Below are 24,591 nucleotides of genomic sequence, written 5' to 3'. Positions count from 1 at the left end.
GTATTAATCTTCTTCGTCAAGTGTGCCAAGGTCATTACTGGGTCTAAAAGAGGAAATAGATGGAGTGGAGGATCCTGATTGTTTCCTACCTTTTTCTATGGATTTCTCTGTGTCATCTTCACCGAACGAGTCAACGGCACTGTCATTATTTATCCCTGATGCCGGTGAGTTTGTTCCCATCGCTGCAGAAGTTGTGGGTACAGGAGACTCCTCTTTGAAATTAGAGGAAGAAGAAGACCAAGCCAGACCACTCATTCTTCTCAAAGCTTTAGCCCAGCCACTGCCACCACTACTACTGTTGCTATGGGTGGCTGTTGAAATCGATCGTTCTGGCTTGGGTGCAGGAGCGCTTGGTTGCTGCTTTTGCAGTTGTTCTTGTAAATTAGCATTTTCTCCTGCGAATAGCGGCGGGGGTGAGGGTGCTTTTGATCCCCAATATGAAATAGTCCTTCTACGATGGCGGTTAGTAGTATTAGTGCCGTTTTTGCTATGACTACTCGCTTTGGACATTGTACCCGCATGTGCTGCGGTGGATACTGTCTTTGTAGGCATGGGTCCACTCTTTGATGTTGGTTCTGTTGCATTTGTTGCCGTCGCTTCATTTACGGCTTCTTTGCTCGGTTTTGAAGATGGCTGATCAATGCTAAGGACATCTACTAATTGTTTATTGTTGATGATCTTCATAAGGATTTTGTTCATGTATAATTGTAATGCACGGTTGGTGTCCTGTAGCGTTTTTATTTCATCATTCAATTCTTGAATCGTTTTGTCTGATTCAGTATCATTTTTACTAGGCCAATCTGGTATAGATGATGCCAATTCTGCTGCCAAATTCAGTCCACCGCCACCACTATTGGATGAAGACGTGCTGGCAGATTCTTTCATTGCCAAATTGTTATTGTTGCTGCTGACTTTAAGGCTGATATCATTGTCTACCTATTTTATCACAGTTCAATGTTAACGGCTCTGGGCAAGGGTATGGTACCTTCACAATGACATCACTATATTACCTGCATGATTGGATTCATCATGAATTCTCCATTCATGGTTTTTTCGTGTAGCAAGATTTGATAGCTTTCGTTATCCTCCATAAGAGATCGGTTAAGTTGCTTAATACTCGCAATTTCATGTTCCAGATGGACTACTTTCAGCGACTGTAACTGAGTTTCTTTTTGCGCTTCCTGAAGCAATGCTTTTTGCTTTTCTATTTCAGTTTTTAGTTCTAAAATGAGCTTGTCTTGTGCTTTGATTGTTCTTTGGGCAATCTTCGACTCCCTCAAGTAGGATGAATCAATCGGTGCCAACTTGGGTGTAGGCCTATTGTTGATATACTCATGTTCAACTCCATTCCTTACCGCATCACTGCTGCCATTATTGCTATGACTGCTCTCCACAGTTGAGTTTTCATCAATATCGCCTAAACCGTTCGAATAAAAAGGAGAAAGGCCATTGCTTGTCAAATTGATACTGGATCTTCTTCTCGGTGTACGAGGTGTCCGGGGTTCACCATTCAGATTGTTATTTTGTATGCTTAAATTCCTTATCTGGTTATACAAATCAGCCTCCTTTTGCTGCCAAAGGGATTTTTCATGCTCGTAACTTTCAGTTTCTGTATTCAGTTTTTTTTCAGCATCTTTTTTCCATTTTGACAGTTGTTGAATTTCTTTTTTCAATGTCATCATGTCTTGTTCCTGGGCATACAACTGTGTCTCTAATCGTGCTCGAATATTGTTGTGATTTGAATTATCTAATTGAATTGCAGCTAATTTCTACATATGCGTGTGCTGTTTGTTATTTATCATGTTCATAAAGAAGTATCGACATATGTATCACAATTTACACACCTGCCTGAGGTAGTCATTATCATTTGATAAATCCTTTTGCTGTTTCAATTGTAAATCAATTTCATGTCTAAGCTAAAACAAATGGAACACACAGAAATTAAAAGATATTCAAGTGATACACCAACTCAGTTTAAAAATGAGCGAGAAAAGTTATTTCCTTTACCTCACTTTCAATGTCTTGCTTTTCTTTGAGTTGATCTTGTAATGTCTGAATTACAAGAGTGATCTCTTCTGTTGTCATTCTGCTTGTACGTAAGGACAAGGTTGGCTTTTATAAGTGTGAAAGAATAAAATAAAACGCACAGTTGATGCACTTTAGACAAAGAAATGTTTGTTATTAAAATAAAAAAAAAGTAGAAATAAAGGGGCAAAATTAAAAAAAAAAGTAGGGTGGAGAAGAAAGAGAAAAACCCAAAATGAATGAAAAAAGCAGTAAAGATCACAGATAACAGGCTAATGTACAAATAGAAGATACAGCATAAAAGCTGCAGAAGTCTTGCCTTGGCAATAAAAGAGAATAAGAAAGTGAGAAGAAGGAAAAAGGAAAAAAGATGGACAAAAGGCCTGCGATTCTCTAATTAAAGTATATGAAATTTTAAATTGCTTATTTAATCCCACCAAAGTTGGCTTTTTTTTTCATGTAAAAGAGCCTTGGTTTTTAGTGTATTCTGCATGTTGTATTTGTCTTTATAACAATATATACAAGCTACATGAGGCGCCAATGTCAGTGTACTTGTGTTCAGTAAATGGGTTACGATGTAAATCTCAAGGTCCAAATCAAGGAGTTGGTAGTACACCCTTCAATATATATTCATATTGTGGTCGTACAAACACGTTATTTCTACATAGGGTATTAACATCGCCATGCCAACCTGTGCCTCAAACCTCCACCAAAGTCAAGTACAAAGGTGCAGTGGCTCTATAGATGTAAGGTGTAGTAGCTTCCTATCTATTAAAAGATTTCTTATAGTTTCTTGCTTTTTTCTTCCATTACAGAAAACAAGTACTCTGCTTCACAGACTCTTACACAATTCAATAAAGAACACTGAAATAAGAGACGATTAAACGAAACCAGCAGGCTCATTCTTCGAGTATTCCGACCAATCAAGCCCAACAAGGGCTTAACCAATTTCACGCAATGTTATAGACCCTCAAGCCTTTCAGAAGATAAATGCCTGTTTTTGTAGGACAAACGCGGCAACACTCGTTATCTTCCTTTGTTTGCATAAGGCGATAGTGTTAGCTTTCACATGACGAAGGCTTGAGCAGCCAGTAATTTAATGATCTACTTGGATTTCAACAAACTTCTTCAAGCGTGAGATCTCAACTCTTAAATAGCTGTCATTAATAAGTTAAAAATCAGACGTCCCATCTGTATAACATCTAAGATCGAATCAGAAACCACCCTTGGGCAATTGATTTTGTCAGAGCATTTGATGATGAATAAACGGCTTATTATATCCCGTTCACGTCCTTTTTTTTTTTTTTTTAATCTACTTTTTTGCTTCTCCCGTCTCTGTCTCTCTATCTCTTTCTTTCACACTTTACACGTTTTGATAATGACAGATTTTTCACACTTGCTTGCAACCAACTACAAAACACTCATCACGGGTTATCTTGAAGAAGATATTCCTTCCTTTGATTACGGAGGCTTTGTAGTGGGTGAGAAAGAACAAAAAGCCATTTTATATTGTAAGGCAGAAGGTGTTGTTGCTGGTGTGCCTTTTTTTGACGAAGTATTCAGACAACTTGATTGCAAGTAAAGTACCATTTTCTTATTAGAGGAAACATGGGTTTTATGTGTCATCTGATTACAAATAATGTGGGGTATTAATTTAATAATTATTTGTTTTGGGGAATGGAAGAGTTGAATGGAATGTAAAAGAAGGGGATTATCTTCAACCCAAAGGAAAGCAAGCTGTTGCAACTGTCACCGGTAAAGCACGTAATATTTTGTTGGGCGAAAGAACTGCCTTGAATATCCTTTGTCGCTGCAGTGGTATCGCATTAAGGTAAATGTGAAACGAAGAATGATACACAATCAATGCACGTATAAACCACTGATAAATCCACATTGGTTGACCAGAGCACGAAGAGTAAGCGAGTTGCAGAAATCTAAAGGATTCAAAGGAATTATAGCTGCTACTCGAAAAACTACTCCAGGTAGAGGGGCAATTTATCACTCGTTAAAAACTGATAAAAGAAGTCTATACAAGCCTTAATGGTTCATCTTTGCTTTTACAAAATATAAAGGCTTTAGATTGGTTGAAAAGTACGGTGTGCTTGTCGGAGGATTGGATACACATAGAATGGATCTTTCGTCGATGGTTATGCTTAAAGACAATCATATTTGGAGTTCAGGTATAGTGGTGTGTAGACTATGATACGAGGAAAAGGGAGTGATTCATGAACTGTGATTTGAATATTAGGATCTATCACAAAGGCTGTAGAAAATGCTCGTAAAGCATGTGGTTTCTCACTTAAAATCGAGGTCGAATGCCAATCCGAGCAAGAAGCTGATGAAGCAATTGCAGCAGGTGCTGATATTATCATGCTGGACAATTTTACAGGGGACGCATTAAAGCAAGCTGCCAAGAGGATAAAAGAAAGATGGAGTGCTAAAGGAAAGACGCATTTCCTTATCGAAAGCAGTGGTGGAATCACTTATGAAACTTGCGCCAATTATTTCTGTGATCATATTGATATTCTTAGTATGAGCACCATCACGCAAGGTGTGCCTCACGTCGATTTTTCATTGAAGATCAGTCAATAACAGATCTGACTCAGAATTCATTCAAAGGCTTTTGATTTCCCTTTTTCGTCTATAGCTACTATACAAAAATTTCTATAAATGCTTTTAGATCGTAAACATAACACAAAGTTACTTACTGTACCGTGGTTACGTCGTAGACATAATTCTAAAGATTTTTACATAAAGCATGCTTTTGAAATCAACGAATATTTCATCTTGATTACTGATCTGCGTTTAGCATGGTTTGAACATGGCGATTTCAAGCGCATTCAACAGAATGCCAGATTGCTTAATATTGATATTGACAGCGAAGAGGAAGCTAGACTTGTGCTCATTAGAATAAAAAAGCTATTCACAGAAACTGTTCTAAGTAATAAGAAGCACACTATCAGCTTGACAGATAACAATCGTAAGCTAAAATTGCATTGTAAGTCGAGCAGCGACAGCCGAATAAATACATTTTCTTGGATTTTTGACTGTGAGCTACTGGATCAAATAAGAACTACAACAGATACTATTGAAGAGGAGAAGATGGTAGCCCCAGGTGCCTCTGGCTTTCTGACGGGATCAGAGCTGATATTTGAAAATTTCATATATCCAAGCCAGGCAGTTTTTAACTATTTCACAGAGTCTTTATCAGGTGAGTACTGCCGTTAAAGTTGAATCAGAGCACGATGTAGTGTCACTGACATCTTATTTAACCTAGATGATGCGCCCATCGAAATAAACTTGGTAAATCAAATTTTGTATTAAGGATAATACATGGCAGCGCTTCGTATTAACTATACTACTACTTGGATTTGCAGGATGAAATACATAACACGATGTATTCCGCAACCTCACTAAACTATATATTAAATATGACCAAAAAGCGTAATAAAAGGAAAGGTAGAATCAAAAAACAAAAAAAAACCCAACAAGTGACGAATCTTCGCAACCATAGTCATTCTCATACTTATACACCATCACTTTCTCTTTTTTGTTTGTAACCAGTAAATGCTACTGTTGGTGTAACAAAAGCTAGTTCCTCAACCGAAGCCATGGAGATAAAAGAAGCGCATGAACCATCTCCAGAACTATCAGAGGAAGAACTGGCTCTAAGACACAAAGAAGAATTAGAGAAATTAGCAGAGAAAGAAAAAAAGAGAAACCCTAATTTGAACAGGAAACGAAGAAGATTCTGAAAATTTTATTATTGACATTTTGTTCATACGACCCACTTGGGGCCAGCTGATCTGATCTGATTTTCTTACAAATAATCGGATGGGGTGTGGAACAGATGTACTCTATCAGTATCATTACCAGCCTTACTTGTATTCTCCTTGTCTATAAATACCCTTCTATTGTAATAAACATAATAGGCTTTTGTGAGGTTCATATCTTGGACTTGGTTTTGCTGATGCTGTTGCTTTTCATCTGTGAAATAGAACTCATTGCAGTTGAATCTATCAGAGGGTGATGGTGGAAGGTAAATGCCTGAAGCATTGACTGTACAAAGTTTGATAAGTTCATTGTTGGAGGCTCCTCTTCCATTCACCAACGAACTATTCATCATGCTCATTTTGCCGTTAAATTTTCTCTTTTTTGATATTGATCCGAATAGTTGTCTGTGGTTATTGTTACTGCTATTAACATTTATAACGCTTTGAAACTATCTGATTATTAACATCAAGCGGCGGAACGAGTGTAAATGTCGATTGATTTATACCATTTTGATTAAATAACTTTGCGCTTTTTCGAAAAATCTATGTTTGATGAAAAGAAAAAGAAACCGTCAAACAAGAATTGCACAAATGTGGCAAATAAATCCTTTTCCCAACGACCCCCATGTGTTGAGGCTTTCTCTGTCGATGATAGCACAATGTTACGTTGCTCCAACAAATAAAAGACGATCTGATAAGATTTTTTTAAGGTTTAGCATAAGGCATAAATTCATTGATTACTCCATTGTTTTTGCAACTTTCTAATTCTCAGCTTCAATGCTAGCAAATTAAGAGAAAGAGTGTCCGGATAACGTTAAAATACGACAGTTTTTCCGTTTTACCCTAGACTGTAAAGCAGAGTCAGTTAAACTGCGACAGACCATGGTAATACGACGCGATGATTTTCTTTATTTCTTTTTTTGGTAGAAGCAGAAAGAGAAAGAACTCAGTCATTCATTAGAAAACATATACATTTTATATAAAGAATATGGTTAATTATGTTTATAAGATACGATGAATGTTGGGAAATGGGGAATTTTGATTTAACCAGTGAATATTTTAAATATCAAGTAGAGAGTGGAGCCCGTAAACCTTATCAAAGATAAACCGGCAACAGACCAAAGGATAAAGCCTAAATAAACGGCGGATCGGTCTCCGGTTGTGATAACAGACGTATTGGTGATGGCAACCACTAAGGCCAGGTTCGAAATAATCCATGATAGTACCAAACGAGTACGGAAAGAACGATAATAATCTTCTTGCTTTGTCTTTGCATCACGATGCTGTTTTTCTGGTTCCACCTTTTTTGTTAGTTCTACTTGGGCATCAATATAGGCACCATTGATATCCTTCTCTTCCACCGGCATTTCAACTTCAACAGCCAAATCACCCGATTGATCTTTCTTTGCCTTGACGACACCTAGATCCGTGGCTACTGTGTTATCACCTTTTGTACCCCATGAGACATCATGGGTATTACAGAATGCATAGATGTTGAGCACATTGGTATAACTCGGGGATAAGAGGATATATTGAAGGAAACTGGTGAACATGTGCCAAGGGTCCAAAAACATGAAACTAGAAACAAAATACATCACATAAGTAGCACAGAGTGAAATGATGATGTTCCTAAAAGCGCTTTGACCCAGCATTTGCATAAAATCTCCATTGGCTTCTTCGACAATTGTGGTCACTCCTACAACGGTAATCCAAATAGCAGCAAACATCATATAGATCATCAAAAAAGCAAAGAACACCATAGACCCCGTATAAGCGACTTTCGAACCCTGAGGGCGGTTACCAAGAGCAATGATGAATTGAATCACGATCAAAATGATATAGATGTAGTTGAGGATATTATGAAGAAGACTGGCGACGTTGGCGGAGAATGGAGCGTTGGATAAACTTGTTGGGTCATCTGTTGGAATCAGAGCTCTTGTCAGAATAAAGAATGTTAAATAAAAGTTACCCAGGGCAAACCACGAAAAAATCAAATTATAGGTGTTGTAAATATCTTCAAACATGAACATCATTTTACGCAAAAACGAGTGATCTGATGCCCAGACCTTGCGCCAATGATAAAGAGCGTAAACACCAGCAAAGAATGACCCTAGAAAGTAGCTCGAAAAGAGTAAGCCAACTGTCCAATACGACAATGTTTATTCTCTTGAACTGTCTTTCTACTTACCATTCAGCCAACGTCTACGTTGAGAAATAAATTCATCTACTTTATCGGGTACATCAGTTTCACCATAAGAGCTAGAAACATAATGCAAAACCCAGTGCGCTTTCTTTTTTGCTACCAATTCATAACATAAAATACGATCTTCTGCCAAATACATATTCGCTGTAAAAATATCTGCATCGCCGCCATGTTGAGTTTCACCCAAGAAGTACTTTTCTAAAGGACCATGGCCATCCACGTCATTCTGTAAAGCTTGAAACCGGTACGCAGAAAACGCACCTGGTAAGACAGAAATATAACCGAATACTGATTCCAAAGGCTTATCAAGAATATTGGACATTTTATATTCAAAATTCTGGGCAGCTACCAAAGGATTCAACAACGCTACACCTGCTGTACCAGACATAGCACGAATTTCACCGCAGGCGCCTGCAATATTAGAATTGATATCAAATGCTTTCCATAAATGATAAATGGAAGTGCCGCCAGGTCGAGTACCCACATCAATCAAGACACACACATGGGGATCCAAAATAGGACCAAATGCTTGAAAGAACCAACGATGAGAGTTGATTTTCTTTTGATTCTTTTCCTTTAAACAGAATAAAAGTTGACAAGGAACAACGTTCTTGGAACCAGCTTTTCTGATCTCCATATCGGGATCTATCGAAATTTGTGTAGTGTATTCATATATATGTGCTGTGACTGGTTTACCATGAACAACGTTCTTGGCAACACCATCTTGATAAACACCCAAAAGTGACAAGACGTTTAGCGTACGTGGATTGATTTTGTTACGGCCATCAGAAACGATACAAACAGTGACTTTATGCCATCCTGGTCCACCAGAAGAAGGTCCCCAAGTTTTTGAACGGCTACGCGAACAAAGATGAGCTATATTTTTCATCACACCATGCATTGTACGTGTAAATAGGACTTCATCTTCCTAACGACGGCAAAAAATGCAATGGTAAGAATTTTGTAAAGAATTCACATCTTTTAAAGAGGCCTAAAAATTACTTACGTTGTACATAGTTAACACAATAAACAATTCCGTTTTACGGCGGTATATCTGTTGACGAAGTGTATATCCCTCGTTAACAAAGTCCTTGGGATCACAGGTAGCAGCTGTATAGCGCATATGCGTGAACTCCTCCTCATCTTTCAAGGGCACATCCTTCAAGTAGGCAGTGGGGACAGGACAATCCAATACCAAATTACCTTTTGTCAATTTTACTTGTCGCGCTAATAAAAATTTTAAGGTTATATTTAAGCACACAACCTTTTTATCTTTTGTATTTTCTCGAGCCCCTCTGTTTCATCCATCGTATTCTCTAAGCCCTGTGGTTGCGTTTTAGCTTTCATTTCTTCATTTTTTTTCCAACTGAACTTACTTGTTTTGTAGCGACGAGGTTGACGCTTTGGTGCTTCTCCGTAATGCATATTGGGTGAGGGTGGATTAAAGTATTGGGGAACAATGGGTGAACTGCTATCATACGAAGGATAAGGTGATAAATCACCTGGACTGATTGGAGGATAGGTTGCCATTCCAGTAGGAGGATATGGTTGTGGATTGCTGCTAGGCGGGTAAGTTGGCCCTGCTGGCGATAAGAGAGGTTGATGGTCGTAAGGCGGCATATTCTGATCCGCAGGGTAATGGTCGTCATCAAACGGTGAACGGGTCATTGGTGGTTGATGAGAGAATTGGGTGTCCTGTAAAGGATATTGATCGTGTTCTGGCTTCTGCCCTGGTGGTGGTTGATACATTTAAGACTTTTGTAACAAACGGTCAATCTAGAGGTAAACTAGTATAGAAAAGCGTTCTACGTAGACAGAAATATAATGAATTTGGAATTAAAAAAGTAAAAAGGAAAAAAGAGCTTAAAAAAAAAAAAAATCAAAAGGCTTATCATAACAAATGGTTGTTTTTGTTGTTTTAGTTAACTTTTGTATTACCCTTCCCTGAGGCTGGGTGGAAATGCCTCTGCTTTTTATGACCTTCTACTCTTGGGTTATTTTTTAAATGAATAGAATAAGCCTCAATGTGACACAGAGGACAAAACTGTCCTTTACTCTTATTTGACAAGAAAACGCTTTTTATACATGATCGTGATCCCTCCAATAAGCTCGTCCTTTGAATTTGATTCGGTGAGATCTATACTAATTAACATTTCGTACAACGGTTGAAGGACTATTCTATAGCTTGATTTTTGTCTCTAGACACTAGTTCCAGTAGATCACAATGAAAGAGGATTACTGTGTGGATAATATTTCTATCAAGTCACATCAGAAAGTCTGTGTCATGTTTAACATGGGCCAAGCAACCAGCTATGGCAGCGTAAGCGGTCAAAAATTGTCGTAACCAATCGTTCACACTGATACAGTGGGAAAGCGGATCAGGTTTGTTTGCTGACAGACCGTACGGTTACACTATGCAAAAGCCTTTGGAATATTAATTTTCATTCTATGCTAAAAAGTAGGTCAAACTGAAATGTACGGTGAAAGAATTACGGCTGAATAACTACATAAAATTGTGGTTACTTTTAATTGAACTAAGGTCTTCTGAATGCATACATCAGTTTTACTACCGTGGGACGCACGCATTCTTCATTTTAGATGATATACCAGATTGTAAAAGCCAGACAATTTGAAACCGTTCCTGAAAATACGGCGTCTCTCCGTCAACTCAGCAAACTGGTTTTGCTCGATTCAGAGCATCTCTTGCTTTTAACCGAGTAAACAAAGTGCAGATAATTAATTTTACTACACTAGTTAAAATATGCCTAGGGGGCGTTATAGATCCTGTGTTCTCTTGTTAAGAAAGAATTTAAGATAAAACCATCACGTCTATGGTGATTCAAACAGGACCGTGATATGTATAGTTTCGCAGTGTTTCTAATTACACATTAATAGATATACGGCTAGTTCAGAACGCCTTCCTTTTGTCAAAATTGTTGAATTGACAGACCTAAAGCTTTTCAACAATGATTGAAAAACCAAAGCATATTCTTCGCACCTAAAGTAGAAGGCAAACCGAGAGGTTTCCGTCCCGATTTTAATTTGTCCTTTGAAATTTTTTTTTTTTTTCAGCGGAAGAAAAGCTACAGTTGTTACGGTTCTCACTAAGATATTAATCCAGTTTTTGTCTTTCCTTAATCTCCACTGTAGTTCCTGTGATCAAGAACGCTAAATACCAGTTGCTGTCTCAGTTCAACCATTGTCTACCAGCTTCAGCTTCGTTTGTTAGCAAGGCGGAGGCGGGTGTTAACTTATAGCTGTTGTTTTCAAAAAAGTTAAAGTTTGGAAATAAAAACCCTTATGGCAACAATAAAATCAATGTATACAGCAATTCAAAAATTGCAACGAATAGCCATAATTCTGAAAGCACAATAAATATAGCAAAGTTGCATGCATGACTCATAACAATATACAACAAGGAAAGCATATTAAGGCATCTTTTCCAAAAATGCTCTGAACTAATATGCTTAATTCATCTTTCTATAGAGATGGGACCATAAAATCGATCAGTCTCCCCTGAGTCGTTAATACAATTGCATGAAACCTTGTTCGTCATGCCACCTCAATAATCATTTGTCAAAAAGCTTGTGATGTTGAGCAGATTGCCTACTCAGATAATGCCCTGACGGTCTCTCATGAACAATACAAAATTGCAGTCACTATAAATCGCCTGATAACAGAACCAAGCATAGAAAGTCATCAACTCTTGGAATACTGAAAAGTCAAAACACAATTGACAACCTAGGTCTCTGACATCTGTATTAATATTTTTAGTAGGCTTACTTTGGGGTTATCAACAACGTCTATAATATGATTTTGATGCCACCACGAATAAACGAAGGCTTTCTTCAAAGACACATCAACTACATTATACTACGTATAGAGCAATATAAATTTGGAACAGCCTTCAAAACAACCTGGAAACCCCCCCCGTCAGCAAACATACATATAGGACGCAATTCAAGGCACACAATAATACAACCTTTTGATTGTGTTGATTTGTTTGCAGATCTATATGATCAGATAGCAGCATTTTAGGGAAAATGCAGTGACCATTTGTATGGATATAAACATATCAAATCCTTCTCGAAAAATACGAATCTCTGCATTTCTCGACCTTACGAACATTTTTAAACAAACATAGCCGTTGAGCATATATACACTTTTGACTCTTTCAAAATGCCTCTTCATTACACAGGAGTACCAATGTTTGCCAGACAAGAGAATTACATAAACTTTTGGAATGTGATTATTTTATTCCAAATATGGCTTTTGCATCCACCATTTACTCTGACACACACTTTAAGATATCCAAACCACATTATTCCAAGGCTTTAAATGATGGTGATAGATATGATGGCAATAAAAGCCGGCAAGAAGATTTTTAAGATTTATATGAAACGGATATCGACAGAATTACCTTATACTTGTGCTTTTAATGACAGAAGAAATAATGAAAATTTCATTACGCAATCGCTTTTAGCCCTCGAAAGTTAATTCACCAACCAAAAGCATTATACCTACAGAGCGCTGTTTCAAGTTGCGATCGTTTATTGAATTTACAACCCCACATTTCTTACTGCTTGTTGTGAGCATGCTAAATTTCAGGAACCATCTTCAGCTTTCAAAAAATTATGGAATTCCGCAGTGTAGAACCTAAAGGTGCTTTAGTAATGCTAAATAGGTATCCGTGACTTTTAAAGAAGACCTAAATCATTTATCCTTTAATTTTTTCTAGATTCGCCTTCCAAATCTATACCTTCTTCCTAAATCCTTTACCTTCATATACATTTTTTATTCGATTTTAAATGCCTAGTTCCACTTTCCCAGCAGTTATATCATTTGCCGATAAGAAAAACTCATCTCCAGTCATAACAGCTAAATTTGGAGACGCCGATGATGAGGATTTTGGCGCTCGCATGCTGAATGCAGTTGATGTACAGGAAATTGATGCAAATTTGTATATGAGTAAAGAACTTTGGCTTCCAGCCGGTGCTCGTGGTGTCTTTGGTGGGCAGGTATAAAATGGAGAACACATGACAGAATGATCTGGATGGTTCATAACATAATGACTTTTTTTTTTTTTGTTAATCAATGTTATAAATCAGATCGTTGCTCAAGCTTTACGAGCTGCATTTGCCACAGTAGGACACGAATTTGACATTCATGTAATATAATAAGGTTTATTAATGGACTTTTAATGTTTGGTGAAAGAATCTTACCTCAAATATTTCTTATAGTCACTTCATTCGTACTTCATCCTGCCTGGCAGCGTGGAAGTGCCAGTTATATATCAGGTGCAGCGTCTTCGAGACGGCAGGTCATTTGCCACTCGTTTCGTTACTGCTTCACAGAAGGGTAAAGCGATTTTTGTCAGTAGTTTTAGTTTCAACAAGCTTGACATATCGACCCAATTAAATCATCAAACTGAAATGCCTGAGGTTCCACCTCCTGAATCGCTGCCCTCGTATGACAGCTCTAGCAACCAACTTTTGCTCTGCATAGTTTAGCCAGTTATAGTAACCAGCCGTTTTTTTTTGTTCTTCTTTAGTGATACTGAACTCATACAAAAGGCATTAAAACAAGAAGATCTTAACCCTAAATACCGTGAATATCTCAAACTACGCATAGAAGAAAGCTCACCAATCGATGTACGAAAGATTGAAATTACCGGTCAAACTCTCATATCTGTAAGCACTTACAACTTCACATATACTGGCTATCTAATTCAAAAGTGTGGCTTACACATCCATATAACTATAAAATAATCTTCTAGCGTCGGTGGTTCAAGACTAGAGGGCAACTTGATACAGACAAAAGACTTCACGCCTGTGTAGTCGCATATGCATCTGACAGCGGCTTTATTGGTACTGCCGCTAGAGCTAATGGTGTACCTTCTAAAGGAATTGGTATGCTTGCCAGTCTGGACCATTCCATGTGGTTTCATGTTCCTACACGCGCCGATGAATGGTAACGGTTACTGACAGTGCTTTTCCTTTACCATTAGTAAATAGTAACAAATAGTTCCCTTTTTTTTTTTTTTTTTTTTTTTTGTTTCTTTGTATGTATTAGGCTACTGTATGATATGCATAGTCCTCGTACAAGCGGTGGACGCGGTGTGGTGTTCGGCAGAATTTATAGCAGAGATGGCACGTTGATTGCTACCACTGCTCAAGAAGGAATAATTCGTTTATCGAAAGAAGAACAAGAAAAACGTAACAAGACATTATCAAGGGATGCCAGCAAATTATAGTTGAAATTTTCGCCCCTTTCGATTAGATTCCATATATTATTTTCTTATCAAAGCTCACATAGAGAAGTAGTCAAACTGTATAAGTGAGGTCTAAATCAAATACTGTAATCTTGCTATGCTCTGTGTCTTCATTGGTATCTTAACTCTACCTTACACCTGATCTTAACATATTTGCCAACGAAGATTATTCCTTCGCTTGAAAGATTGTTCACACTACTTCGTCAGTAAACTGCTGCTTTTTAATACATTGTTACTGAAGCTACGCCTTAATTGAAGGACAGCTTAATAGTATTCATCTATGCTTGTTAAAATTTGAAATTTACATTAGAGCTTTATGACTGCTTAGAAGTAGTTGGTGTCTTGTTCCTCAAAAGCAGCTGTAGTAGTTGCACTACTTGAACGCTGCAATCTTGAGCATTATCACGAATGATCACCCTTTTTATGGACTCCTTTGAAGATCAGATTGAAAAGCAGTTCCTTCCCTGCGTTTTGTGTGCCTGTGCTCTTTTTAATACCTATTATTATGAATGAATATGGTGAGATTGGGACGAACCGTAGGATTCTGTCGTCAGGATGGTATACAATCGATGTCTTTGTCCCAATTCTTGCATTACATTATCTCGCCAGTAAACCACCAAATATTTTAAACACGTACCTTAAACAAGCAATAGCTTTACCACTTATGGTGAGCTTAGTCGCAGTTCCGTATTTTTACAGAGACAAAAAAGACGGTATATAAATGCTATGTTGAAGTTTAGAGAATATACCAACTTGCAAACTACAACTGATTACAGATTATTCTAGGTTTATTTTGTGTCCTGTGTCAAGTGGTTTCTTTTTCGACATTTCAGCGATTCAGTGAAATATTTTGGATTCGACCTCTCATTTACAAAACAGATGCCTACATTTCGATATCTGATCTGAAAAATGAGTTCTGGTCTCCCGTTCGCATTAGGGCTTCCAAAGAAAGCACCGCGAAAAAGAAAAATACATCCCAAAAAGCAGAAAGAGTAAGCCTTCCACAGCTAAAAGTTTTTCCAGAACAGAATTGACTTATTTTTGCTTTGCTTTTCTGAAGAAATTTTACTACCTTCTACCCTGTATCGTAATGCACCTCATCCTCAGTGATATTTTTGCTGCTCACCTAAGAACGTTCAATGGAAATGATATACTTTACATGCAAAAGCATAATAAGTTTCGCTATTTCATCGTCTTCTTCTCGGGTGTCACATTTATGACGGCACTTTTTAATTTTTGCGGTCAAATGCTGCAACTTGCTTATGCCATCACAATAGGGCAGGGCAGCTACTCTCCTGGTAATAATAGCGAATGCAATTACTTTGAAATTATAGGTCGCATTATACTTGACATATTAAGCAAACGCTCTCTCAAACAGATGATTGGCGGCTAATGATGAACTATCCTGTATTGGCAAACTCGTTAGAGGATATCTGGTCAAAGCGGTGGCATCGTGTTTTTCGAGTTGCTTGGATAAGTTGTGCTTTTAAACCCATCTATTATTTGCTCCGAGAACGAACGCGTCATATACCAAGTTTCAAATATATTGCTCTAGGTACAGCTACTTTCGCTGTATTTTTAGCATCAGGTATAATGCATGAGTACCTGGTGCTTTGCAATGCTGGATGGGCGATCTATAGAAAACAATATGCTGGTGACCAGCTTATCTTCTTCGGTATGCATGGAATGTTGGTTGTTTCCGAGAAGGTATTGGAGCAGGCCTTAAAACACTCAGTTCCCCGCTCTATACGTACTTCACTAGTAATACAACTACTCCGCCACTTATACGTGGTGGCAGTCGCATTCTGGACACTTCCATGGTTTATGACTAGTTTTGCACCTTGGGGCTTTGATAAGCTACCCTTCGTTACACCAATTGGAGATAAAACCATCGAGTTACTGAGTGTTAATACTTTCTTCCGACAATATTGTGGATCATGTTTGCAGTAGATATTTATGCAATAAATTGAAAATGTTAACCAAAAGATACATGGCTTGAATTTAGCTTAGAAATATCGTATATAATCTTCTGCAATTATCAGTTATGCCCTTTAATCAATGTATATTTTATATAAAAGGACAGGATGGTATCTATGTTTAATCGAATTCTAGCCGGATTTTTGTTATTTTTTTATTTCCCTTTTCAATTTTCGATTTTGGATTAATTAAATAGTACAAATGTATATGTTTAGAATCTATGGGAGAAGTGATCATAGCAAGTTAGAGTCTAATGATTCAAATGGCAATCGATTTTCATTATTTCATTTTACCTGTTGTAAGCCATGTTACCACGAACTCTGCCGAAGTCAGTTAAACATTCAACAGGACCGTGTCCTACCACAGCAATCTCTTGATCCCAAATGTAACGGTACGCAGCTTTACGGACATCATCAGCAGTAATCTTATCGATAGTAGCTTTTAATTCTCCAGCATCCAAATATTTGCCCGTAGCAAGGACTTGAGTACCGATTTCTTGCGCGACAGTGCAAGTGCTATCATTATTTAATAACCAAGAAGCCTTGATTTGTTGTTTTGCACGTTCAATTTCTGCAACAGTAACAGATGTGGAGAGACGATTCCATTCCTTTTGAAGGAAGTGGACAAAATCGTCAATTTGATCCTTATTTTCAGTGACGAAGTACATACCCCATAGGCCAGTATCCTTATAACCTTTAGTGAATGAAGCGAAGGAGTTGGCAAGATGATTACCATGTGTCACTGTGGATAATTTGGATGATAAGTTAGGGGCGCCACCGAGGTTTCTATCATAGGCGCCGATAACGGCTTGCATAATGAGTAATTTGAAATAATCGTTAGAGAGATAAGGTGCACCCTCAACAGCAAGAGCAATACGAGCTTGTGGTAAAACATCATCACGAATACGGATTTCGGAACCTGTAAAAGTGGGTTTCTGTTGACTAGAAATGCTGGTTGAGGTGAGGCTTCCAAACTTAGATTCGGCAAGACGAACAAGTTCATCATGATTGACAGCACCGGAACCGACGAGAACCATACGGTCAGCACTATAGTTTTCCTTTTGGAAGGCAGCTAAATCATCAACAGTTAATTGCTCAACGGTTTCTTTAATACCAGCAACGGGGCGACTGAAAGATGAGCCTTGGAAAGCTGTGGCATATAAGTGGTCGAAAACAACGGCGTCATAGTCGTATTCAGCAGCTAATTGTTGCTTCAATACAGCTTGACGTTGCTTATCAACAGCGGAAGCATCAATTTTGGTATTTTGAATAAGATCAGCTAAAAGTTCGATTGATTCATTAACTTTAGACCCTAAAATCTTGGCAGAGAACGACGTAACTTCACGTCCAGTTTTTGCATCCAGAATACCGCCAATCTTCTCGAACTTCTTGGCTTGTCCCTAAGTCCCAGGTACGTAAATATGCGTTAGATTTTGAAATATATTTTGAACCTTGTGTGTTGCAATATGTATATCCACATTCAGATCCATATCGATTCACGCATTTTCTTATTTTCTCTCTAGTTTTGAGGTGTACCCCATAATACTAAGTATAACTGAATATCCCTACCTGAACAGCAATTTGTTCTAAAAGGTTGGCAGCACCATTGGTCTTAGCGGTTTCTTGACGAGAGCCGGCTTCAATCCAAACACCAACAGTTGCTGAAGTAGATGGCTTTTCATCGGTTGCAACGGTTAAACCGTTAGCTAAGTGGGTGATGCGAATAGCTGAAGCTTGTTTAGCAGCTGTAGCTAAAGGACGTACAAACTACAATAATGTTTAGCTGCCTTCCTTTCATTCGACAGTGAGATAGTTCGTTGTTAAAGCGCAGAGGTACCTGCTTTGTCAATTTGACGTTCGTTTGAAGTGCATTACTAAGGAGCCTGGAAGCCATACTTGTTGATGAAGTAAATTAGATTAGAAGAGTGGGGAGAGTTGAACAATAAATAATTAATACAGAGTCAGAAAAAAAGTTGCCCTTTTTCGATGGTGCCTTCATGCGCCTTTTTTTGTGGGGGGCCCACACTTTTTCACTTTTTTGAGGCGGGTTTTTCTGTCCACTCACGTCATCAAATCATCTTGTTCCTCAAAATAAAAAAAAAAGTTGTTTGTCGGTTCCTGAAAATGTTTGATAAGCAGTTTGAGCGCTTCTGAGCAAAAAACTTTTCCAGCTTTTTCCTATAATTGACATTTTGACGTTTCAATGGCCAAAGAAGGTACGAAAACGATCTCAAATAGAATTCACGCCAGGAAAATTAAATAGTATGCTACAAAATAGACATAGTTACAAGCCAGCCTCGAGAAAGGAGTACTCTTGGTCCATTGAAGCTCTATTTGCTCGCCTACAACATGGCTTCTTTGAGTGGTTGGGCATATGTGCTTGCGCTGGCTCTTCTTCAAATAGTACAGTCCGGAACTTATGTACATGTTTTCGATAAGACATGGCCAGTTCTTTTAATTGTTCAGACAACAGCTCTTCTAGAAGTACGTGAATAATAGATCTATAATACTTTGTGATATGTATTGACATATTATTTCCCATAAGATTGTTCATGTATTACTAGGCTGGGTGAGAGCGCCTCTTATGACCACTGTGATGCAAGTCTTTTCACGTATTTTCCTAGTTTGGGCTGTCAATTACCCCTTCCCTCAAATTCACTCTCATTGGTCTTACAGCACCATGATTATTTCATGGTCGATTGCCGAGATTGTTAGATATTCATATTACTCCACTAACCTGTTAGGTTCAGTTCCAGCTTTCATCACCTGGGCACGTTATACGTTTTTTTTGGTCTTATATCCTACCGGTATCAGCTCAGAGTTGATTATGACTTTCTTATCCCTACCTTACGTCAAAGCCGAATGGGGAAATATCTATTTTTACCTTTACATTATTGTTGTTTTATTATATGCACCAGGATCTCCTGTGATGTATAATCATATGAGAGCTCAGCGCAGAAAGTATCTTAGAGATTCAGCCAATAGTAATAAAAAGGCAAAATAGGTTGCTTGACAGTTCTCAAGAGTGTCATTATCTCTCAATAACTTCTGATCACCCATTAGCATTTTGTAATAATCAAGGATTAAACAGCGTTGTTGTAAGAAAATATTCATGATGCATGTGGGTGAATATTGACTGAAAATGTAGACTAGGTTTATTATGGTAATTCTACTGGGATTTGTAAAACATGATACAAGGAAACTAGTTAGAAGAAGGAGCTGCTTTGGCGATTTTTCTATCCCTTTGTGCTTTTCGATTATGGTTTGCAAAACGAGCCTTGTTTTTCTGCTTGAAAGCATGATCCTTTGTTTCAGACACAACATTTCTTTTAGCGTCTTCTTTGCCTGCTTGTCGTTGTTTTTCAGTAGTTTTTTCTGATACTTGCTCCTGTTGCCCATCGAAAAGCATGTATTTGTCAAGAATTCGTTGTTTACGTGGCTGCAGTCAACAAATCATATATGAAATGTCAGTCAATTTCGAAGTCTAATACTATCCCCACTTGTCTATTCACCAAACCCTTAACACACTTACATTCCGCTTGAACATAATTGCCCAGCCTTCCAATTGTTCATCCGACATACAAGTTCGCTTTCGTAGTTCAGCACGAGCAGCGGACTTACGAACAGCACCGCCACGTTCAAACAACTGTGGATTATCAACAAATGTGTGTACTAACAAGCTTTCATTCTGCACTCCAGGGTCTACAGCTTCTTGTTTTCGTTTGACAACATCCATCGCTGAATCGGTATCTTCAGTCTCAGTTGAGGCTGGTATGCCCGCATCATTTATATCATCATATGTATCATCATATTCGTCGTCATAAATATCCACAACACGTTGTATGACCTTCTTCTTATCTTCTTCTGTAAGACGTTCATTTTTAAGAAGTGCATCAGCAGTGCCTTTATCTTTTTTACCAACGTAGACTCTCGTTGTATCAATATTCTTGCGATTAAAGACATCAAATTCATCATTGTCATAAATATTATGTCGGGTCGACAAAATACTGCCATCGTTACGTGGCTGATTTCTATTGAGTGCCGTCGCTTGTTCCTCATTCTCCAGATCTTGAAAACTACTGACACTGGCGATTTCATTAGGCAGAGCCTTTCTTTGCATAGTACGGTCCAAATTGCTGACAGTGGGAGGGAGTGTATCTTCCAATAACTGCATCACTACAGCTTCAGTATCGCCATTATTGGCCTGCAAACAAGCTTCAATAAATCCTTCGCCGAAGTCAGGAAAGAGATCATGAATTTGTGATATTTTGGCCATGTTTTCCAAATCCGTATCCATTTGTGTTGCGGTTTCCGATCCTACACTATCATCTTCTGTAATAAGGCTGTCCCCCCAAGATTCTTCTCCCTTATTACTGTCATGAACTTGCTCCATTATCAATTTGAGAAATATTGTACGTTCATCTTCTCCATGGAAGAGTTCGCGGTTAATGAAATCCAACTTTTCAACGATGTGATATTCTACCTCCCAATCCATAATCAATGGTCCATCAACGAATGCGTTCTGCGTCGTTTTCAGATCGCTTTTCTCTACATATTCTAGAATTTTTTGGTGTAAATGATCGAGAACCGATTCATTGGCAGTCGAAACTTTAATAAGGCGATTGGGATTCTTAGAGGAAGTAGTGTATCCCAGCGGTTGGAAGTAATGATAATCAACATATGTGTTGAAAACAGACACAATTGCTTTCTTAAGCAGAAAGGCATAGGTTGCGGCTTCAGCACTAAGTTCAACTGTTTTTTTAAGATTAGGCGTAAGATCATTATAGGAATCAATCAATATTGCGTCCAGTTCGATGAAGGCAGTATGAACAGAGTCTACTAATAAGGTTGCTGACAATAGTGTCTGTAGTATCTGCATAGACATATAACCTCGAATCAAAACATCTTGGGGAATCGGCGTCACCAGTACGTTTGAAAACAATTGAAGAGTTTGAACTAGGGAATTGATGATGGATATGATGTTTTCTTCTAGGTCGCTATACTTTCCCAATACTAATTTTGTCATTCGTCGTACTTGCTCGGTGTTGGATTGATTAAACACAATAATAAAGTTGCAAAAGGGTTGACATTTCAGCATTGAATAGTCATCATCCATACTACATAACTCGGCCAGCCTGTTGTACACATAGAAGACATAACGCAACAGTTTGCCGTCAATGGTGTTTTCGTTATCTATTTGTTCTTCTAGTACTCGTTCGATGAAATGTTGAAGTGACGTATTTGCCTTAATTTCGCGTAAAAAGGTTTCATCTGACAAGTTCAGTAATTCTGTTAAATTTGCAAGCCAAGATTCCAGAGCAGCTTCCCAAATTGATATACTGACGCCTTCTGTAGAGGCTGGTATGAAAGGAATAAAATCACGCATTATCCTGCCGTATCATTGTATCAAATGACTCTTTCAACTATACTCTCTGAAAATCGGCTGCTGTTGTATTTTGCTGCGGCCAGAAAAGTTGACTTTCAAAAAAAGGAAGCTTATACAGTGGTGGAGACGGTCAAAATATCACTACAGACGAAGTAAGATTGATATTTAGAATTCCGCAGCAAATTTACGAGCAGCCACTACAATTTCCCAGATAGGTCTACCTGTAAAAATCGAGCCAGTTTCGTTCTGGGGATGAGAGGATGCTGTTAAGCGGTTGATGCGGGTGACTTCCTTGGTTTTCTACAAAACTCAGTAGGTCTTCCCATTGACTTCCATATCTACACGCTAATTGCCAACATGTTTTTTGCAGCGTTGACGTCCCGGTTCCAAAGTATCGAACAGGTTTTGCAGGCAAGGATACTTTGGCCTGGAACAGTCTTCAATGCCTCAACAGTGTTGGAACGGCAATTGTTGCATATTCGAGAAGTTAGGTATTCATCAATTGTTATCACTCGTAAATTACCAGCAGCCTCTCTTCGCTTCAAAGTACGCCAAAGAATCCCAACGGCACCAGTCTTGTGGCCTTTGATGGGCACGGCTGATTTCCCGAACATGCCACTACCAAACACAATTAGAGGGACCTTTCTAACGTCGCCTACACTGAAGGAGTCAGGCTTCCACATGTTCTTTACGGAATTGCTATGAAATTCTGTTATATTTTCTTCAGATAGTGGATGATGTACTTGTCATTTAGAAACCTTACTTATCTTTCTTTGCGATAACTTCGTCTACGTTCCTCGCTTCATCATCTTTCTTCTCTTCCGGAAACTTTTTCTTCTTCTTCTTCTTTCTTCGTTTAGAAAAGGCCGTTCTGTAATTATTCTTCTTTGGCCATCTGTCTCGATTTTTTTTCTTCTTCCACCTCAATTGCTTATTGTAATTTCTAGTTCCATTGATAAGCATATTGACCATATTGTCAGCGGCACGCTTCCGACCCTGATACAAATGAAATCTGTCTTGAGCAGTGTTCTCGCTGTAAAAAGAGAACAAGGCATCCAAGTGCTACAATAAGTACTGTACATAACAGTTGTATTGATCAATGAAGCAAGTTTTGGCGGACGGCATGCCACTTTCGATCACTTTAATAGTATCTGCTTTCTGCTGTTCTAGTTTTGCAATGTATCTAGTACTGCCGGTCATATGATAATATTCCTTGGTAGAGCAGCTGCGTACTTGATGCTGGTTATGGTCTAGTCCGATTGCCGCTGTGAAGACAGACCTTCGCCTTGGATCAAGGAAAGCGGGTCTGTAATTGTCTTGTACTTCGTCATGAGAAAAATCTTCCAAAGTCAAGGTGTGATTATGAATGGTCATATCTTCTTTTACTTTCTTTTTGCGGCTGAACAAAAAGCCCACAGTAAACCGTCCGATTTAACCATGTTTCGAAACATTACATCAGAACTTTCCTTCAAAGCGTTTAGACTATGACACAAGCAAAAGTAGGGGCGTGTTTACTATTAGGGATAATATTTTGCGGAAGAAGTTCTTCTACAGGTTTTACCTTTTAAAGCCAAACTTTTTGAAGTTGAGGACTTTACAGAATTGTTCGAGTTGGGCTGTATAACCCTTGGCAACTTTTCCATTCGAGGGAACGAGAAGTAGAATGACCCTTTAAGCCACAACTGATGCACTTGATATCTCCAGTTGTTTGCTTCTTTTCTTCCTTGGTTTTAGCTGATTGCTTACGTTTCTTGCCGCTACTTCTAACTAAATTTGCGTTAAGCAAACATAACATCATCCTGTAGCGAGAGCATGATACTTACCATCACGCACAGAAACTGCTTTGTAAAACTTACATTCATGGTATGCCTTGTTGAAATGTCCGAGTGTTTTGCAATCCTTGCATTCGATGTTTACTAGTCATACGAAACATGATCTGAGGCTTGTCACTATAACCTACTTGTGGCAGCGCGATCATATGTTACTTACGGAAGGATTTATCTTCGACTTTATTTCTATGGGCTTCTGCCACCGATTTAATTTTTTGCAAGATTTCGGCTTTGTACATGATAAGTAATGGCTTGCAGAATGAGGAAAGAAAGTATAGAAGAAGAATGTGATGATGAAAAGTTAAAGAAAAGACATCTAAATGCTTCGAGTTTGACAACAACCGTTATCTACGTATGTGGCGGAATAACGCGTAGATCAATTTATTTCATCTAAAAATAACGTCTCGTAAACCACAACCCTGTGTCTATTACTAATAAAACCTGTGTCGCGCTGAAAGTTTCAATACATCTCGTAGTACTTCAGATATGGTGCCGCTATCAATTGAAAAATGTCTAATAACCTTCAAGTAATGTCTCCAATTAAAGTGTAAAGGTCTTAACAGGTATTTCAATTCGTGGCCTGTTTTACCTAGAAACATCTTCCAATAAAACTCAAATTATCCACCAAATAATTCAAAACTGTCTCGTACGGAAAGTAAAAATACTGTAACATGAATACTCTTTATGAACTCGACCATTTGTTTCATGGATTGGATCCACCTCCACCAGACCCCTCACTAGGCTATGCCCTATTACAATGGTTGACCCAGCCCTCACATAGTAACAACTGATTAAATCCTTTTTTACCCTTGTTCCCAAAGGGGTTTTTAGCAATATATAGTTTATACTATAGAAACTTTAGGATCTGCCCGGGCAATTTTTGGTGCTCATTGGGTTTTAAATATTGTAATAAAAAGATTTCTTTAAACGTAACATGAATACAAAAATGAATTTTTGCTATCCTTCAAAAAGAAACAAATGAAATCTTTTAAAGCTTCTTCGCTATGAAGCTCGCTGATAAGAATAAAAATCGCTCAAGCTGGTGTGTGCATTATCACTTATTGGAAAGAGAGCAGATCTTTTGAGTCATTCAACGGCGACATATGCAGTTTATTCATTTGGCGTGTT

At 38.2% G+C, this 24,591-nt stretch overlaps 10 protein-coding genes across 10 annotated transcripts; 4 read left to right on the top strand and 6 right to left on the bottom strand.

Annotated features, from left to right (window-relative positions):
• Positions 1-3: 3 nt before the first annotated feature.
• Positions 4-2,085, bottom strand: BDF20DRAFT_838968 (uncharacterized protein; the record flags this gene model as incomplete). Its single annotated transcript, XM_053079227.1, has 4 exons — positions 4-936; positions 1,011-1,769; positions 1,845-1,916; positions 2,008-2,085. 4 exons carry the CDS (start codon positions 2,083-2,085, stop codon positions 4-6), a joined length of 1,842 nt encoding a protein of 613 aa, XP_052932217.1.
• Positions 2,086-2,260: 175 nt separating this feature from the next.
• Positions 2,261-4,945, top strand: BDF20DRAFT_924302 (Quinolinate phosphoribosyl transferase; the record flags this gene model as incomplete). The annotated part of the gene is made up of 6 exons (XM_053084689.1): positions 2,261-2,276; positions 3,411-3,603; positions 3,710-3,856; positions 3,931-4,007; positions 4,098-4,205; positions 4,274-4,945. The coding sequence occupies 6 exons, from the start codon at positions 2,261-2,263 to the stop codon at positions 4,615-4,617; spliced, it is 885 nt and encodes a 294-aa protein (XP_052932216.1). The 3' UTR covers positions 4,618-4,945.
• A 604-nt stretch (positions 4,946-5,549) lies between these two features.
• BDF20DRAFT_138269 (uncharacterized protein) lies at positions 5,550-6,602 on the bottom strand. Its single transcript, XM_053074768.1, has 3 exons — positions 6,465-6,602; positions 6,305-6,341; positions 5,550-6,247 (listed from the first exon to the last, which is right to left on the bottom strand). Exons 1-3 carry the CDS (start codon positions 6,530-6,532, stop codon positions 5,846-5,848), a joined length of 507 nt encoding a protein of 168 aa, XP_052932215.1. The 5' UTR covers positions 6,533-6,602; the 3' UTR covers positions 5,550-5,845.
• BDF20DRAFT_892691 (chitin synthase 2) lies at positions 6,467-9,878 on the bottom strand. The gene is made up of 4 exons (XM_053082308.1): positions 9,378-9,878; positions 9,008-9,228; positions 7,987-8,929; positions 6,467-7,908 (listed from the first exon to the last, which is right to left on the bottom strand). Exons 1-4 carry the CDS (start codon positions 9,748-9,750, stop codon positions 6,842-6,844), a joined length of 2,604 nt encoding a protein of 867 aa, XP_052932214.1. The 5' UTR covers positions 9,751-9,878; the 3' UTR covers positions 6,467-6,841.
• Positions 9,879-12,809: 2,931 nt separating this feature from the next.
• Positions 12,810-14,254, top strand: BDF20DRAFT_826765 (HotDog domain-containing protein; the record flags this gene model as incomplete). Its single annotated transcript, XM_053078106.1, has 6 exons — positions 12,810-13,019; positions 13,110-13,169; positions 13,242-13,468; positions 13,553-13,691; positions 13,778-13,971; positions 14,074-14,254. The coding sequence occupies 6 exons, from the start codon at positions 12,810-12,812 to the stop codon at positions 14,252-14,254; spliced, it is 1,011 nt and encodes a 336-aa protein (XP_052932213.1).
• Positions 14,255-15,326: 1,072 nt separating this feature from the next.
• BDF20DRAFT_137909 (uncharacterized protein) lies at positions 15,327-16,380 on the top strand. Its single transcript, XM_053074766.1, has 2 exons — positions 15,327-15,570; positions 15,651-16,380. Exons 1-2 carry the CDS (start codon positions 15,363-15,365, stop codon positions 16,220-16,222), a joined length of 780 nt encoding a protein of 259 aa, XP_052932212.1. The 5' UTR covers positions 15,327-15,362; the 3' UTR covers positions 16,223-16,380.
• BDF20DRAFT_137959 (Metalloenzyme, LuxS/M16 peptidase-like protein) lies at positions 16,063-18,487 on the bottom strand. The gene is made up of 4 exons (XM_053074767.1): positions 18,086-18,487; positions 17,818-18,015; positions 16,543-17,648; positions 16,063-16,467 (listed from the first exon to the last, which is right to left on the bottom strand). The coding sequence occupies exons 1-4, from the start codon at positions 18,140-18,142 to the stop codon at positions 16,461-16,463; spliced, it is 1,368 nt and encodes a 455-aa protein (XP_052932211.1). The 5' UTR covers positions 18,143-18,487; the 3' UTR covers positions 16,063-16,460.
• Positions 18,452-19,252, top strand: BDF20DRAFT_838961 (Ptplb-like protein; the record flags this gene model as incomplete). The annotated part of the gene is made up of 3 exons (XM_053079226.1): positions 18,452-18,464; positions 18,527-18,732; positions 18,794-19,252. 3 exons carry the CDS (start codon positions 18,452-18,454, stop codon positions 19,250-19,252), a joined length of 678 nt encoding a protein of 225 aa, XP_052932210.1.
• Positions 19,253-19,450: 198 nt separating this feature from the next.
• Positions 19,451-21,634, bottom strand: BDF20DRAFT_916404 (uncharacterized protein; the record flags this gene model as incomplete). The annotated part of the gene is made up of 2 exons (XM_053084450.1): positions 19,451-19,687; positions 19,781-21,634. The coding sequence occupies 2 exons, from the start codon at positions 21,632-21,634 to the stop codon at positions 19,451-19,453; spliced, it is 2,091 nt and encodes a 696-aa protein (XP_052932209.1).
• A 1,519-nt stretch (positions 21,635-23,153) lies between these two features.
• On the bottom strand, positions 23,154-23,702 carry BDF20DRAFT_990838 (uncharacterized protein; the record flags this gene model as incomplete). Its single annotated transcript, XM_053085328.1, has 3 exons — positions 23,154-23,401; positions 23,458-23,550; positions 23,624-23,702. The coding sequence occupies 3 exons, from the start codon at positions 23,700-23,702 to the stop codon at positions 23,229-23,231; spliced, it is 345 nt and encodes a 114-aa protein (XP_052932208.1). The 3' UTR covers positions 23,154-23,228.
• Between the last annotated feature and the right edge of the window lie 889 nt (positions 23,703-24,591).

Source organism: Mycotypha africana (genome assembly GCF_025528875.1).
Source record: "Mycotypha africana strain NRRL 2978 chromosome Unknown BDF20scaffold_11, whole genome shotgun sequence".
Taxonomy (NCBI): Eukaryota; Fungi; Mucoromycota; class Mucoromycetes; order Mucorales; family Mycotyphaceae; genus Mycotypha; species Mycotypha africana.
The sequence above is the reverse complement of the archived record's forward strand: the minus strand, read 5'-3'. Positions and strand labels throughout refer to the sequence as shown.

Excerpts from the sequence above, each read along its gene's own strand:
- BDF20DRAFT_138269 (XM_053074768.1), bottom strand. The coding sequence starts at position 6,532 with ATGAATTTATGCCTTATGCTAAACCTTAAAAAAATCTTATCAGATCGT. Across the intron at positions 6,342-6,464 it reads CTTTTATTTGTTGGAGCAAC|ATTTTTCGAAAAAGCGCAAA; the intron begins GTAACATTGTGC and ends CATCAAACATAG. Across the intron at positions 6,248-6,304 it reads AAAGTTATTTAATCAAAATG|TTTCAAAGCGTTATAAATGT; the intron begins GTATAAATCAAT and ends ATAATCAGATAG.
- BDF20DRAFT_137959 (XM_053074767.1), bottom strand. The coding sequence starts at position 18,142 with ATGGCTTCCAGGCTCCTTAGTAATGCACTTCAAACGAACGTCAAATTG. Across the intron at positions 18,016-18,085 it reads ACGTCAAATTGACAAAGCAG|TTTGTACGTCCTTTAGCTAC; the intron begins GTACCTCTGCGC and ends ACATTATTGTAG. Across the intron at positions 17,649-17,817 it reads TAGAACAAATTGCTGTTCAG|GGACAAGCCAAGAAGTTCGA; the intron begins GTAGGGATATTC and ends CCTGGGACTTAG.
- BDF20DRAFT_892691 (XM_053082308.1), bottom strand. The coding sequence starts at position 9,750 with ATGTATCAACCACCACCAGGGCAGAAGCCAGAACACGATCAATATCCT. Across the intron at positions 9,229-9,377 it reads ACCTCGTCGCTACAAAACAA|CGCGACAAGTAAAATTGACA; the intron begins GTAAGTTCAGTT and ends AATTTTTATTAG. Across the intron at positions 7,909-7,986 it reads ACGTAGACGTTGGCTGAATG|GGTCATTCTTTGCTGGTGTT; the intron begins GTAAGTAGAAAG and ends GCTACTTTCTAG.
- BDF20DRAFT_137909 (XM_053074766.1), top strand. The coding sequence starts at position 15,363 with ATGCACCTCATCCTCAGTGATATTTTTGCTGCTCACCTAAGAACGTTC. Across the intron at positions 15,571-15,650 it reads GCAGGGCAGCTACTCTCCTG|ATGATTGGCGGCTAATGATG; the intron begins GTAATAATAGCG and ends TCTCTCAAACAG.